This window comes from Delphinapterus leucas, chromosome 7 (genome assembly GCF_059928025.1).
Source record: "Delphinapterus leucas isolate spDelLeu-1000000601 "Yukka" chromosome 7, BTC_Dleu_Yukka2, whole genome shotgun sequence".
Lineage (NCBI taxonomy): Eukaryota > Metazoa > Chordata > Mammalia > Artiodactyla > Monodontidae > Delphinapterus > Delphinapterus leucas.
Genome location: NC_143135.1, coordinates 98,951,846 through 98,968,098, shown reverse-complemented (window position 1 = coordinate 98,968,098; position 16,253 = coordinate 98,951,846). Strand labels below are relative to the sequence as shown.

At 44.0% G+C, this 16,253-nt stretch overlaps 1 protein-coding gene across 3 annotated transcripts in view; it reads right to left on the bottom strand.

The window, feature by feature from the left end:
* UBASH3B (ubiquitin associated and SH3 domain containing B) overlaps positions 1-16,253 on the bottom strand; it is a 140,855-nt gene that overhangs the window by 5,262 nt on the left and 119,340 nt on the right. For 2 of the 3 annotated variants that reach the window (XM_022560407.3, XM_022560408.3), the window contains exons 7-13: positions 12,950-13,082; positions 11,397-11,517; positions 10,651-10,773; positions 9,495-9,587; positions 8,101-8,245; positions 2,143-2,249; positions 594-703 (exon numbers count right to left, since the gene is read on the bottom strand). In XM_022560407.3, the coding sequence (XP_022416115.1) occupies positions 594-703; positions 2,143-2,249; positions 8,101-8,245; positions 9,495-9,587; positions 10,651-10,773; positions 11,397-11,517; positions 12,950-13,082 (832 nt within the window). The other variant, XM_022560409.3, reaches the window with a different exon arrangement.

Genomic DNA, 16,253 nt, shown 5'->3' with positions numbered 1-16,253 from the left:
AAAAAAATGAGAAAAGAATTGCCGTCGAGTTTGAACCAGGTTCTCTGGGGATAGTTACAGGAAGCATATAACTCAGCCTGGAGGGAAGTGTATGTGGGAGGGTGGCTGACGGGAAAACCTCTTCCACAGGCATGAGAAGGAAGAATCCAGATGTGTTGGTCAGCCTGGTGGGTTTTCTGTCTCGCTGCCTTGTTCCTAGGTTTGCCTTTCAGCCTCATCATTTTGAATCACTGCTTCCTTTGGCCTATCCGCCAGGACCTCTCTTCCAGCTGAGCTGTCAGATGCTGTGTTTTGGCCCACAAACCTCCTCCGTATCCGTTCCATGGTCCCACGGGGAAATCCAGACAATTTGCTTATGATTCTTACTACTTCTTAAGTTTTAGCTCTTAGAAGCTAGAAGTAGCTCAAACACATCTTTTTCTCTTACCCAAGGCCTGGTAAAGCGCCTTAAACAGAGCCCCATTCAATACATCTTGGTTGAATAAACCAATAAATGTACCTTCCCAGCTCCAAAGAACTTCGCTATCAGCCAGCACTGAACCATTCTGAAGCTCCAAGGCCCCACAGGCCCCTGAAATGCAAGCAGGAATTACCTTTCGGACCATTTGTACAAAGTCCTTGGAGTTCTGAGGTGACAGGCCCTGAAGTTGGCAGGTACAGGCTTCAAGGGAAGATGCGTGGGCCACAATCAGGATGTTATTTCCTGGGGGCAAAAAAGCAAGGACTGAAAAGACTGTTTCTATAAAGACATATGTAAACCTTGTAATAAGTACTGAAGCCAAGTGTTCCAGGGTGAGGCAAACATTTTCGAGAAGGAGACAATTCGGCCAAAAGCAAGATTTTGAAAATGCTTTGTACTGTTAAGGCAGCCTAATGTCATTAAAAGCAAAAAACAAACAAACAAAAACAACAGAAAAACCCAACAACAAACCTACTTTTAATCTTAAAGTAATTAGATTCACAGGAGGTAACAAATACATACTTTACATATTAAATATACGTGTGTATATTTTATATATACTATACACACATACTATATAATATGTATATACATATACACATATACATACATATATATACAACATGTATCTTGCATATATACTATACAAACACACACACTAGGTAGGTCCCATGCACCCTTCACACAGCCTCTCTGATAGTAACATCTTGCCTAAGGTATACTATCAAAACTAGGAAATGAACACTGGTATACTCCACATAGCCTATTCAGATTTCACCAGCTTTAGCCAAGTCTATCACATGTGGAGCTTTTGGGAACCATCACCTCAATCAAGGTACAAAACTGTTCTATGTCTACAGGGCTCTCTGCTATTACTTCTAATATATTATAGTTTTTGATGTTGCCATCGGTAGAGCTGTGAGCACTTGAGACTTTCTGGTTGATAGAACATGCTGAGTTTCTTTGCAGTGGGGATGGGTGGTGCCACAGGGGTGGTCGTGAAGTGAGTGGCTTACAAGTGATAACTGAAAGGCGGGAACCATCCACAATACTGTTGACCAGGGCTACCCACTGTTAACTTTCTGGTGTATGTAAATCCAGCCTTTGCTCTATGAAGATAAATATTTCAACTTTTAGTGGGGGATGGGAATGTGCAGACTCTCTTGTAACCTGCCCTTTTTACTACAAATATTGCAGTCCTACACATCATTAAATATTTGAGTTCAATGATTATAAAATTCAGTGGCAGACTTGAGTCGTATAGCACACTGCTCTCGGTTGGTGGTAGTAGTGACGGTAGGTGTATCTGTGTCGGTGTGTTTGTGTGTAGGTGTCCATGCTCCTGGATCCAATTACAGGCAAAACAGTGTTATGGTAAAGAATTTCTGGAAACTGTAATAGGGAACCTCCTTCAGAGAGTGGAAGATACATAGCTGAAATGCAGAATTCTGTTATTTCATAGAGTAACTAAGTCTGATGTATTTCCACGGAATATCTACCATTTAAGGTACTCAAGAGAATAGTACAAATTTAACATCAAAGTATCTATAAGAGAGTCTGGAAATATTTTTCTTTCCTACTAAGCAAGTTTGTCAAAGCACGTTGAACCATCTTGAACAGCCAGTTAACCATGGTGGAAAAATGATCACAGATTTAACTATGGAGTCCAAAATAATACCTACCTTTACTTTTACATTCACTTATTATTTCCTTTGTTACTTGGAAACTTCTACTGATATAGGTGTCATAGGATTCTGAAACCACTAATTTGCCGACTGGAATGTGAGGTCTGCAAGAGAAAAATGAACAAAGGCATCGAAAACATTTTGATCCCAAGACAAAGCAATTGCCATTACTCTAAGTTTTAGTTCAAGACCTTTCTAAAGTTCCCATATTCCTGTTTATCCATTTCCCTAGAAAGGATGGAGGCACAGGGAAGGGTATTTCAACTATGTAGAAGTGGGGTCCTAATATGCAGAATGTACAGAAATAAAGGCCATGTGTGCATGGTGTCAAAGTGACCAGCTGAAAAGAAACATTCAGTTCAGGCTTCCCTTGCAGGATATCTCATAGCAGTTTGACTAATTTTACTGACAGTCAGTCCCAGGTCACATAAATAAGAGGAAGCCAAGCAGAGGTTAGATCTCTTTATCTATTTAAATCACCAGAGATTTCCCAAGCCTCTAGTAGGCTTGCACATGATAAGCAGTAAGGGTAAGTTTTACTTAATCTTTTTCCAGTTTTATTGGGATTTCATTGATGCATAACATGGTGTAAGTTTAAGGGTATATACAATGTATTGATTTGATACATTTATACATTGCAAAATGATGACCACCATAGTCTTAGCTAACACCTCCATTATGTCACATTTTCTTTTTGGTGGTGAGAACATTGAAGCTTTACTCTCTCAGCAACTTTCAAGAATGTAACACAGTATTGTTAACTATAATCACAATGCTGTACATTAGATCCCCAGAATGTATTCAGCTTTTAACTGTAGGTTTGTAGCCCTTTGACTAGTCTCTCCCTATTTCCCCCTCCCCACGGTCCCATGGGTGTCCATGCTACTCTACTGTCTGTTTCTCTGAGCTTGGCTTTTTTAGATTCCACATATAAGTGATATTATGTGGAGATATCTCTCTGAGGCCTTGTTTTCATTTCCTTTGGATATACCCCAGAAGTGGGATGGCTGGATCATACGGTAGTTCTATTTTTAATTTTTTGTGGACCCTCCATAGTGTTTCCGTAGTGGTTGTACCAGTTTACATTCCCACCAACAGTGCACAAGGATCCCTTTTCTCAATAGAACTACCACATGACCCAGCAATCCCACTACTGGGCCTATACCCTGAGAAAACCATAATTCAAAAGGAGACATGCGGGCTTCCCTGGTGGCGCAGTGGTTAAGAATCCGCCTGCCAATGCAGGGGACATGGGTTCGAGCCCTGGTCCAGGAAGATCCCACATGCCACGGAGCAACTAAGCCCATGCGCCACAACTACTGAGCCTGCATGCTGCAACTACTGAGCCCGCATCTTGCAACTACTGAAGCCTGTATGCCTAGAGCCCGTGCTCTGCAACAAGCCACCGCAATGAGAAGCACGTGCACCGTAACCAAGAGTAGCCCCCACTCGCCGCAACTAGAGAAAGCCTGCACGCAGCAACGAAGACCCAACACAGCCAAGAATAATAAAATAAATTTTAAAAAAGATCCTGCTGTGATTTACGTCAAAGAGTGTTCTGCCTATGTTCTTCTCTAAGAGTTTTATAGTGTCTGGCCTTACATTTAGGTCTTTGATCCATTTTGAGTTTATTTTTGTGCACAATTGACTTCTGTATGTTGATTTTGTATCCTGCAACTTTGCTGAATTTGTTGATTAGTTCTGACAGTTCTAGGATTTTCTGAGGCTTTAGGATTTCCTATATATAAGATCACGTCATCTGCAAACACAGAGAGTTTCACTTCTTCTCTTCCAATTTGGATGCCTTTTATTTATTTATCTTGCCTAATTGCTCTGGCTAGAACTTCCAGAACTATGTTGAATAGCAGTGGTGAGAGTGGCCATGCTTGTCTTGTTCCTGATCTTAGAGGAAAAGCTTTCAACCTTTCACCATTGAGTATGATGTTAGCTGTGGGCTTGCCACAAATTGCCTTTATTATGTTTAGATATGTTCCTTCTATACCCAATCTGTTGAACAATTTTTATCATGAAGAGGATGGTGTATATTGTCAAATGCTTTTTCTGCATCTACTGAGATGATCATATAATTTTTATCATCTTTTTTTCTACTAATGTGGTGTATCACATTTATTGATTTTTGTATGTTGCACCATCCTTGCAACCCACTTGATGAGTCCCACTTGATCATGGTGTATGATCCTTTTGATGTGCTGTTGAATTTGGTTTGCTAATATCTGTTGAGAATATTGGCCTGTAGTTCCCTTTTCTTGTAGTATTCTTATCCGGCTTTGGTATCAGGGTAATGCTGGTCTCATAAAATGAAATGGGGAGTTGTAAGGATAGGTTTTTAAAGGAGATATTAGGTCCATTGGACTTGTGAGCTAATAACGCTTCACCAGCCTTTCCTTTTCTTTCTTAGTTTGAACACAGACCACATACCTGGCAGTTGGAGAAGTCCAGGGAACATAAAGATGAAGAAAACCCAATTTCTATGTTTGAGGAGCTCTCTGTGTGTGGTTGGGGTGAGTAAGCTCATGATGTAAATGATAATTATGACACGATGTACAAACGCATATAAGACGATGGTCAAAGCAGGGCCCTCCGATCCTGGTGACCCTGAATGTCTTCAATCCCAGTCACTTCTGTCTTCCACCTTCCTTTGCTATTTAGCTTTCTGGTCTATGAGGTGTTTACCTTGTTTTCGAGTACAACTGTGTCATATTTTCTTATTTTGTCTTTCACTGTTGGTATTTAGTGCATGGAGGTGCTAGCGAGTTCTCAGAGTGAATTCTCATGGCATCTGCATCAGAATACATTGCTGCTGCTGCTGCTGAGATCTACTGAGAGGTTCCCGTGTGTCAGGCTCTGCGCAAAGCGCCCTGCTTGCGTTCTTTGAACATAGCCCACCTGGCAACCCTTTTGCAAATTCTGGGTTTATGGATGACAAAAGTAGGGCTTAGAAAGGCTACAGCTGACTTGCCTTTGCTTACATCATTAGCAACTCTTAGAGCCCGGATTTGAACCTGTGTCTGAGATTAATACCTATAAAGTTATCCTTCACCCTGGATGGCTTCTGCTAGTGCCCTCCTCAAAGCTGCCCTTCTGTGCACTTGGGTTTACTGTCTGGAGAGGAAGGATGCTGTTCCATTTGAAGGTAACTTGCCTTCATCTAAATAACATTCTCTCTGCAAGCATACTCTTTCTCCTAGAAAACAACCTTCTGATCTTAAACACCCAGGGTGACAGGGAGAAACATGAATTCCCCACTCGTTAGGGATGTGCCTCCTTGTTCTGGAGCAAACCCTTTCTTCCCATCCCTACTTCTCATCCAGTTCCATTACCCTTTACATCACCTGGTTTCCCAGGACCCCTCCCCCAACACACACACATACACACTGTGACAAAAGGCCTCTTTGGTTCAGGGAGTCACGGCAGGGGTGAAACCACACTGTAATGTACAAGATTTGCGGAAGTGAAGAGTTGGTAGATGCCAGAATCCAGTTCCTCCTCCTCAGTTCTGGCCTTGACGTTGAGCCTATGAATGGCTTCCATGTTTGAACGAGCCCTGAAGGGGATGGGACAGTCAAAGCTTTCTCACTCTTGTCAGCAGCATCCTGCTTCTGACAGGACCCCTGTACTATTCTGGGACTCAGGTGGGCCTCCAACCACCAACTAGACCTGGCACCCAGAGCTCTGGGTACACAGGTAGTACCCTTGGGATAGTATTCTCCCGTGTATACTCTCCTCTCCCCAGCCTACTTTGGTCCAGACTATAGAGCAGGCTTCTGCCCTGAGTCCCACACCAAAGTCTGATTCGTTGTCTCTCTAATACTCCAGATCCATGGCTCCCCATCCCCTTTTCCCTGCCTCTCCCCCAGTCAGGGTCCTGTTCTGAAGCCTTATGCAGCTGGTGTGTATTTTGTTTTTTCTGTCTTGCTCCTTCCCGCCTAGCTCCCCTGGGGCTGCTTTCTACACCCAGCCCCCAGGATGGGTCTTGTTGCCCGTGGCTGACGCTTGGATATTGGTCACCAGCCTAAATCCACCTTCCAGCCGCTCCTCCCTCCTGTTCAAGGCGACAGGGAGGGATCTATGAGCAGTGCTTACTTGGCTTATAATACCCTGCCTGTCGGTTCTTGCCCCTCTGCACATCACCACGTTTCTTCAATCATTTGGGCACCACTACCTGCTTCAGAAGCCCTGCTCACTTGACAGAATTAATCTCAGAGTGAATTTGACTCTAGGGGCTGTGCCTCTCACATGCTTGATGGGTGAATTTCACGACTGATTTATAGAATTAGAGGCTTAATCTCACCACCACCCCAAGCCCCAACACAAAATGGTTGAACAGAACTTTGATTCTTTGTAGAGGAAAAGGAAATCTGGAATATGAACCGTGTCCTGACCCCCAGGTTCCCGGCATTCATCCTTCTGTTCATACTACTGGTGGGGTATGTGTCTGTGTGCGCATTGAAGGGCTCAGGTAGAATGATTCTGGGGACCTTTGTAAATAGCTTGGGAAGAATTGCAGGATGCACTTAAAGGGGAATCTGAAGGCTAGCTGGCCTGGGTGGGGCTGGGTGGTAGGTGAGGAAAGTCATTTTACCAACGTTGGCAGTAACTTGTTCTCTTTCCAGGGCAGAGGGATGATGGCTGTTGGCATGGGGACAATCATTTATTGCTGCTTCCCAAGGAACAGAAAAACAGTGGCCATAGAGTAGATAGGACAAAATGTGAATTATTTCAGTAGAGGATCTGACTGATTGATTTAATCTTATTTTTGAGGAATGCTCATTCCTTTAAGGCAAGAAGTAGCACACATTAATTAATTAATGGGGTTATCTGAGGTCTTATTTGCAGAGCCAAAACTTAGTATGGAAGAAAAGATATTCTCCCCTACCTTAGCCAGAAACTCACACTGGTTCATTTGAGGTTTGGGTAGGTATTTGAAATGAAAGGTCAAGGGATAGCACAAGGAAGAAAGTTTTGCTTATATTGGTCACTTGTTCCAAACTCTGTTTTAAGAAATGCATTTAGTTCCCCACCGTAATGGTTGTGAATATCTGTCCTTCTTCAAGACATTTTACAAATGTCTGGGTGGATTTTTTTTTTTTTTTTTTTAACGCTCAACCTAAAACTTTATTGCACACTGACAAGATAATCAGATATATTTTAAACACTTAACAACAGGAACAACTAACAAAAATATTTAAACCAAATACAGGGGTTAGAGAGAAAAATATCATTGCTTACTAAAAGAACACAAAAAGCATTCTTTTTATCACGTCAGTAAGAAGCCCGAGTGGATTTTTGACGGTTAATGTAAGTATGTTACAATCTACAAACACTTCTTTCTAATAATAGTCTAATGGAAAAAGCAAAGGACTACTATAAAGCAGATTACACAGTGTTTGGCACACAGAAAACAATCAATAAAGGTTAGTTATTATTATTGTCAGATATGTCCACTACGTGTATAACTTTTGGCAGCCCACAGAACTCTCTCATAGATGAGAGTGGCTTTGCCTCCATCCTGGGGTTATAGCAATAATGAATGAAGATAATTAAAAATGCTTTGAAAAATCAAAAGCGACAATCCAAGGCAAGACACCGTCATTTCCCTTATTTCCCAACAGGCTTCTGAACTGCTTTATCATTAGCTGGTGTGTGCTCCTGGCATGCGAAGTGGTTTTATTATTCACTGAAATCAATGTAGTAGAGTCAGAAAACCCTAGTGCATGTGACGGGAGACATACTCCACACCAATGCCCAATACAAGGGAATGCTGGCTTTCTCCAGTTTTTTTTTTTTTTTTTTTTTAAATCATAGCGTGACTTCCACCAATATGGACAACTGGCTGTGGGCTACATCTGGTCCTTCATCTCCTTAATTAGCCTGGCCTGGTGGAGAAGAGTACTTCCACATTGGCCTCAGGAAACAGCGCTTTCAGAGGGTTACCTGTAGGTTGTATCAACACTCAGGTTGGCTGCAGCTAACTCTGATGGAGGTATCCACGCAGGTAGTGTGTTCCCAGCAACCCATTTTGTCCACTCAAATAAACCAGGCTCTACGCGGATCTTCAAGTGATTTTCTTGTTGTAAACCTTAGAGGGAAAATAAAATGAAGATGAAGGAAGTATTACTACGTTCTCAGTGGAAAAGTAAATTAGAGGCCAAACTGTTACAAAAATGCTCATAAACCTTCTATTCTCTTTCCTAGCAGATGCTACATGTAGCTTAAGGAAGTAAAGTATGCAGGTTTGGACAAGAGTTTTTAATTTTTGTGTTATAAGCACGTGAGTTTATTCTGGCCCCATCACCAGGATGTATGCTGGCTTTAAATGCTATCTGATTAAAGAAAAAGTCATTATCCATATAATTTATTACAGTTCTGTGACTACTATAATTCCTCTTTCTAAAGTAAGTTCCAAAATGTTCTTACCAAGAAACTTCAGAAATTCTTAGCATCCACTATTTTACAATCGCTTACATTATATTTGCGTATCACAGAGATTGTTCATTTTCTCTACTAGAAAATCCAGTGTTGAATATTTACCAATGCCAGTGCACAAGTCCTGTGTTTTGTGATTGTGTAATTGTCCTCAGAGTGGGAACTGTCCCTGTTTAACTCTTTGTATTGCATTTAGCCCAGTTTTTCCTTGCAAATGTGATAGATAATGCGTTTGAATACATAGACGCATTCTGGCTTACTTAAGGTTAACGAACAGAAGTCTCAAACGTAGTGTAATTTCCTTGTTGACTCAGCTTTTTCTGGCTTGTTTGTTTGGCATAAGTAAACAGTCAACCCTGTTTCTTCTAATTTTCCTTCCAGTGAAATGAGAATGGAGATTCCTGTAACACAAGCTTCCACGGATTTTAGGGTAAAAGCTGAATATCTTTATAACAACAATGGTACGTTTGAACTCATTCCAATTAACTAAAGAAACAAGGGTGATTGATTAAGATTTACAGACACCTAGGAGCACCGTTCCCTGCTGTAAAGAGGCAAACAGAGCAGAGTGGGAGGAAACAAAGAAAAAAACGAAACAAAAAAGGATCACGCTCTGTAGGCTCTAAATTACTGCCAGAGAACAATATTTTACAAGCCTCTAATTCATCGAAGAGAGCTTTACATTTTCAAGAAAAACATGATTTGTATATTCTCTTGATCTCACTTCTGCTGCCAGAGTATGATTTGGGGACTTTTGCAAAGTCATCTTCCAAAAGAAAGAATCATTGCTAAACATTTCAAATTCAAAGCTTTCAACTGGCTAATGTCCCCTGAGTAGGATAATTTGTGTCAGGTTGCCTGGAGACGGAGGGATGGGCTAGCTGACCTTTATCCAGTCTCACCTTTCAAGATGTTGTACGCAGTCTGGACACAGCGCAGGGACGGGGAGCAGTAGACATGGTCAATGATGGTGTTACTCTCTAATAAGGCTTCACCTGCGAAGGAAACCAGAGAAGATTCCATCCGATGATTTACGAAGCCTCAACTTGACTCTCAGTGTTGGAGAGGGTGCCAGACAGACCCTGCAACCCTCTCTTTCCAGGTGGGCGCTCACATAGCGCCAGCAGTTTCAATCTCATTTTCAACAACTCTCCTGACCAGTGTTTCTGTGAAAGACCAAGGGATACATCCTTCTTGTCTATTTTCTTTCTGTCTCTCTGGTCCTAACAAGCAGTAAAATGCCCGTTTTTCTCTCATGGATAAAGTCTAAATGCCTTAACATGGCGGTCAAAGTCTTCCATGAACTTGTCTGTCTCCATCCCGCCAGCCTTGTCTCCCGCCCTGGTCACAGCTGATGCTCTAGAAACAAGACGGCTTGTTTCCTCTGCACTGTGGACACTGCTTCTCATGTCTATGACTTGATGTTGATCCTCCCACTTAGATGCCGTCCCACCTTCCTACTAACTTCTACTCTATTCTCCTCTTATGTCGTCTTTTGTGCTCCCATGATACTTTGTACATAGTTCTCTTCTTGAGTAACAAGAATATTCTATATTATTTATCCACTTACAAGCTTCGCCGAGGGTGGGGACTCACGCTTAGGTCCCCAGTACCTAGCATGGTGCCTTGCACAAGGTAAGTGATCAACTGACGTGTGTTAAATGATTGAACAGCACAAGGCTGCTGCTGGCTCTGTGTGGCAGGTATGGACCTAGACCTGCAAAGAACTGAGCATCTTGGAGACTGGTCGGCCTCTATATTTTCAGCCACTCCTGGGTTGCCTTCTCATCCTTGCGCTAGAAGCTGACCTGTCTGCCGCACCAAGCCTGACCTTGCCCCGTCACTGGACCATCTGCCCCTTGATAGCGATCACACCTTGTTCACTTTGGCAAACCAACCCAGTGCCCTGGACCTAATGGTTACATAATAAATCCCTTTTGAATCGACGAAATATAGTACTTGTAGGAAAGCCCTAGGCAGCATTCTGGCATACCCACTGGAGCCAGTCTTTGGAAGAAGTAGCCAGGAAAGGCTGTGTGATCACTCCAGGACACTTACCCACGAGTCTTGCCTGCATACATCCGAAAACGGTGATTGGAGCATCTTTCTCGTAATCTCGGAAACCGCCACTCCGCTGAGGTAAGCTATGAGGCATGTTCAGGTTAGTGCGTACGTAGCGACCTGGAAAGAAAAGTCAGGCCAAGGCGACATGAGTTTCCTATCTCCTTAGGGCTTCCACTGCTGGTCCTGCCAGCCCCTCCACTTCCATTCCTTTTTGGCCACAGAGACTGAACTGAGCTCTCTAGAAAATATTGAAGCTGACCTCCTCCTTTAGTACTGTGTCCTGGAATCCACGCTTCCATTCCGCTGACGAAAGTGACAAGAGATAGTTTTTAAGGGAAAGTAACAACGCCAGACACTCTAAAGCAGGTAGGATTCTCTGAGGTGCAAGCCTCCCTATCTTAAACATGCCACCCAAATGAAAATGGAACCAAAATGAGCCAGGGTGACTTACTAGAGGGAGGTCTGGTCATGGAATCAAGACACCTGTCTCTGCCTCTGACTTTGCCATGTGGCTGTGGGGCAAGACATCTGCCTCTTTTGGTCCATGGTGTCCCAGTTTATAGAATGGGGGTAAGAACACTTCTCTCTCCCCTAACACTCCAGACAATCCGGAAGGACTTACAATGTAACAGATGACAGGCATTTCATAAATGACTCCATCTAGATAAAAGTAGCTTGACTCTGCCCCCTAGAGGCCGTGATAGGTATGCCAATGCTGAACAGGCCCACCAATTACTGACCTTTGGCGTCGAAGCACTGGGATAGCCAGTACTTCCCAAAAACAACATCCATCCTCTCACCGTGCCGACACACAAAGAGGCATCTCTTCTGAGGGCCAGGCTGGCCGCTGATCCTCAGAGGCTGCAGAGAAAGAAAGGCTATAAGTGGGGACACACACATAGACACGTCTCAGAGCTAGCTGGGTGTCAGGTGAGCTGCGCACTAGAACAAGTTTCACTAATGTTCGAGTGGGATAAGCCCCTTAACTGCCTCGGATTTAGGTTGGCCTATCTATAAGATGGGGGTGGTAAGCCTCATGTACTGACCTCACAAGTTATTTCGAGGCTCAGATGAGAAGCACTGCAGGTGCTTTGCAAAATAAGAAGGGCTATGAAAATGGTTTTATTGTTACTGCTGCTGCTGCTGGTAGGATTAGTATCTGGCCAATACTGAAACACGAAGACCACCTGAGTTACAGCTCACAGGCAAAACTAGCCAGGATGGAGAGACGGCCATGTAGCGGGACAGCTTCTTCCCCTAACGAGATGCTCCATCAACTTCTTCAGGGAGCGAGGACTTTTATTACCACAAATACATCTGCCGCATCTCCACCGTGTGGTGGTCCGAAGGCTACTCCGGCCAGGAGGTCCCGCTCTGCCCATTCTAATCGCAGGTTAGGCTCTGTGGTCTCGCTGCACGCAAGACGGTGTTCCCAGAAGTGGTTCGGGGAGGGTAGTTGCTACCTCTGGGTGATGAAATCGGCAAGTCTAGTCAAAGGCTTGTCCAAACGGCTCTGGTTTGTGTAACTACTGCGTGGATCCTTACAGATGTTTCTATGTTCCTCCTTTCTGATGGAGTCAGCTGTTCCCAGCTTCCTCAGGGCTGCCAGCTCCTACTGGCTTCACATTTGCCAATACAGTACATACACTTTACAAACTCCTCCATTCTGTACCCTTTCTGGCATATATCGGACATACACTGAGCGTTCACTATGTGCCAGGAACTGTGCTAAGAACCGTATCCTTATCTCCTTTAATCTTCACAATGGCCTGTAAAATAGATTAGATACAGTTGACCCTTGAACAACTTGGGTTTGAACCATGCAGGTCCAACTAATACACAGATTTTTCCCCAAAAGTAAATATGACAAGAAAATCTGCAGTGTGTTGAACCTGAGGATGCAGACCCGTGGACATGTAGGAAGCAAACCGGGTAGGTGGAAGGCCAGTTGTAAGTTGCAAGTGGATGTTCCTCTGTACGGAGCATGGAGGGTCGGCATTCCTAACCCCCGCGTTGTTCAAGGCTCAACCGCGTTACTACTTTACAGATAACATATCGTCCTCTCTGCAGAGCAGCCTTCCTTACCAGCCTAGACCCAGATGCTGGCAGTCATTGTCAGCACCACCCATCTGACTCTTCCAAAGCCTTAAATTTTTATATATCTTTTAGGCTCTTGTGCCCTGAGAGATAGGTAACCCTTTGGGGGCAGCAAGGGCAAGGTCTCATCCTTAGTAAAAAGGTGCTCATGAATCCTGAGCAGAGTTGAGGAGGCGGCCCTGACAGTCAACCTTACCTGGGTGGGCTGGCAGATGACGGTCAGGGACGTCGTATCCCCCAGGCCCTGGTCCTCATACTGCCGCCTCTCCAGGATGCCATCCCCAAATGAGAGTGCATTGGAAGGTGATGTATTTAAGATCGAGTAAGAACTGCAGAGGGAAGACAAGGAAGATGTTAACTGCTTTGGCCAGAAGTCATCAGCACTTCACCCCTGGGCTCAACGGGACTGTGGGGATGAGTAGGAAACACTGCCTGGGGCGGTGCAATGGCTGGGAAAGCTGAGCAGGGGGCATCCCATGCCTGCAGAGGAACATCTTTTTAAAAAACTGCTTATTGAAGTATAATTAACTAACAATATCAGTTTCAAGTGTACGACATAGCGATTTGATCTTTTTATAAGGAACATCCTGTTTTATACTGAAGTCTTGCAGTTAATAAATTAGTGGTAGATGGATTTCTGGACTTGGAACAGATGCGTTCATCCCTGTGGGCAGGGATGGGGCCTGTGATTCTGTGCTTATTAGGATGCCACAGGCGTGGCTGGCACCCAAAGCATGCTGCAGAATAATGAGGTATCAATTTTGTACCATTGTTTCCAGCTCTTTTTCTGGCTCCAAGAAATAAACAATTCCCGTTGCCTTTAATCTTTTCCATGGTGATTTCCATCTGAACTGACAAATAAGAGGGAGGATTTTGACCGTCTCTACCACTTTGCCTGTGGCTCCTAATGGTCAAGGAAACCTTTGCCCATTACCCCCTACTCTACCTCCTTCAGTTTCCAAACCCCTCCCCCATCTCAATCATACCTCCAACAAGATGATTAAATACAGCGTTTTTCCAGAGGAGACCATTCTCACCAGATGTGTAGAGCTTTGAGCCAAGAGCTCTCATTTCTGGATGTAACACTGTAACTACAGAAGCCCCAAAAGAGGTCTTGCTGAAAGACAGGCAGCAAATCATGCTGTGTTTAAATTATTTTGATTAGTAAGGCCTCCAAAAAGCTTTATCTAATAAACACTGCAATTCAAATATATGGTTGTTAGGCAAATCCAACAGACATCACTGGGCAGCGTCAAGGGAGAGCATTTAAATTTTAGATTTCTTGCTTCTTTACAAATAGGGTAAAGTTCCATATGTATAAAAGAGCACTGAATCTAAAATAGCCATTAGCTTTATGGTTATGTTTTTATTTTTTAATATTTTGGGGTTATTTCTAAGGAAATCTTGTGCCATTCACACAGTCTACTAGGCTGGTTGTTTTCCTTTATGTTAAACTGAGACCCTCCCAAACATCACACAGTTAAAGAAAATTCAGTTTCACTGTGATTCATCAAAGCTTCAGCGCCTGAGATGTCTGGATATACGGAATCATCCTGACATCTTACTTGTACATGTTCCCTAATTTCTTTACTTTATTACACTGCTAGAATCCCTTCTCTCTCTCCTTCAGCTCAGCCGGCAGCGAGACTGCCAGCCTCCTTCTCTTCTCAACTGTCACTGTCATCAAAGCCCCCGACTCACTGAGGCAGTTTGGGGCTGTCAGTTCCAGTAAGACAATAGTCAGATGCTTCATGTTGAGTGCAGAGTAGGGAGAAAGCTGCACCTGACGCCCGGAACATCTTCTCAAGCATCGGAGAGACACTGGCACCTCCCTAGGACACATCAGGGCTGTGTGTCGGCCGAGAAGGACCGGCCAGCCTACCCCAATTTAGAAGACATGGTGGGTCTTTCACCAATTGATACATATCTGGAGGTACTCAGAACCCGGCAGGGTGCTCTAATAAGGGTGGTAGGAAAATATTTCCTTAGGAGGGACTCGGAAAACTGAGGACAGGGGAGGAAGAGTTGTGAAGGGCTGCTGACCCCAAGTCCCTACTTGTTGGTTGCTTGAATCCCCTCTGCAACTTCCCATCAAGTCGGGGCCGCGTCATGCTTGAGGACCCCGTGGCTCCCCCTCCCCCAGGCTACCTGTCTTTAGGGGCGAAACAAGGCTGTCTTACAGCAGCTGGGCTCTGCCTCGCTGAGTCATTTCCACTTCTGGGGTTAATTAGGAAAGTGCAGTTCTTCTATAGGATCGCTTTTGTGGAAGAGACATTTGATTTGACAAGCATGTAAGAGAGGACTAGAAAAGACAAGTTAGAAAAAGAAAATAACCATAAAGCTAATGGCTCTTGTAGATTCAGTGCGGTTTTATACACGGCCCTGATCCACATAAAGCTAAGTCCTTTACAGCAGTGTTCACACACGCCTCTACGGGAAAGGCAATTATTATCTCCATTTCATAGATTAGCAAACTGAGGCTCAGAGACGTCATGTTAGTTGGCCAAGGTCACACAGCTGGTGAGTGGGAGAGTCAGGATTTGAATCTGAGACTACTGGAGTAAAAACTCAAATTCTTAATTACAGTGTCCTAACAAACACCTAGTATATTAGTATTTCCCCCACTCTCAGCCGGGTTGGCTGTGGCAGCTGACACTGAAGTTTCAGACATGGTTCCCAGGGAAATAACATCACTAGTAATCTCTCAAAATAAAGGGAGATGACACACAGACCTCCCTGGGATCCATGGACTGAGGTCACTGAGGATCCCCCCCCCCCCATTTCAGCTGAGCTCTAACTTGGGCAAGAGTGGGTTTAGATGCAGAGATCTGAACCGGGTCAGCAGAACTTCTCCCACATACTCTTCCCACAGGGAGCCCTACTTTTAAGAATGTGATCTGGGAGCTGTATATCATCAAATAATCTTTTGATTCTCCGTTTCTTCACATATATTATGTTTTTTGTTTTTGTTTTTGTTTTTACAGGGATAAAGCGGTGACTTTGGAAACCCAACTTAGAAACATTTCTGAAAAAGCAAAGGTCTGGGGGGACTTTCCTGGTGGTCCAGTGGCTAAGACACCGTGCTCCCAATGCGGGGGGAGCCCGGGTTCAATCCCCGGTCAGGGAGCTAGATCCCACGTGTCATAACTAAGACCTGGCACAGCCAAATAAATACATAAATATTAAAAAAAAAAAAAAAAAAGTAAAGGTCTCGGGAGCACGAGGCAGCTTTGACCTTCCAATTTGTGCCCCCAAATGCTGGATGTTCCTTGGGTGGGGATGGGGAAGGAAGAGGAAGGGTTGCTGGGGAGGCGGTTATTAAGGAAGAAGATATTCCTTCCCAGCCCTGGGTTTGTGGTTTATCGGCTTGCCGCTAACCGGGGTAGGGGACCGTCTTTTCTTTTCCTCCTCCAGGCAAAACACTCACTGAAATTGCCTGTCTCTGTTATTACTGTCATAAAAGAGAAGCAGTGTTACACACCATGCAGCTGGTGCTCAGA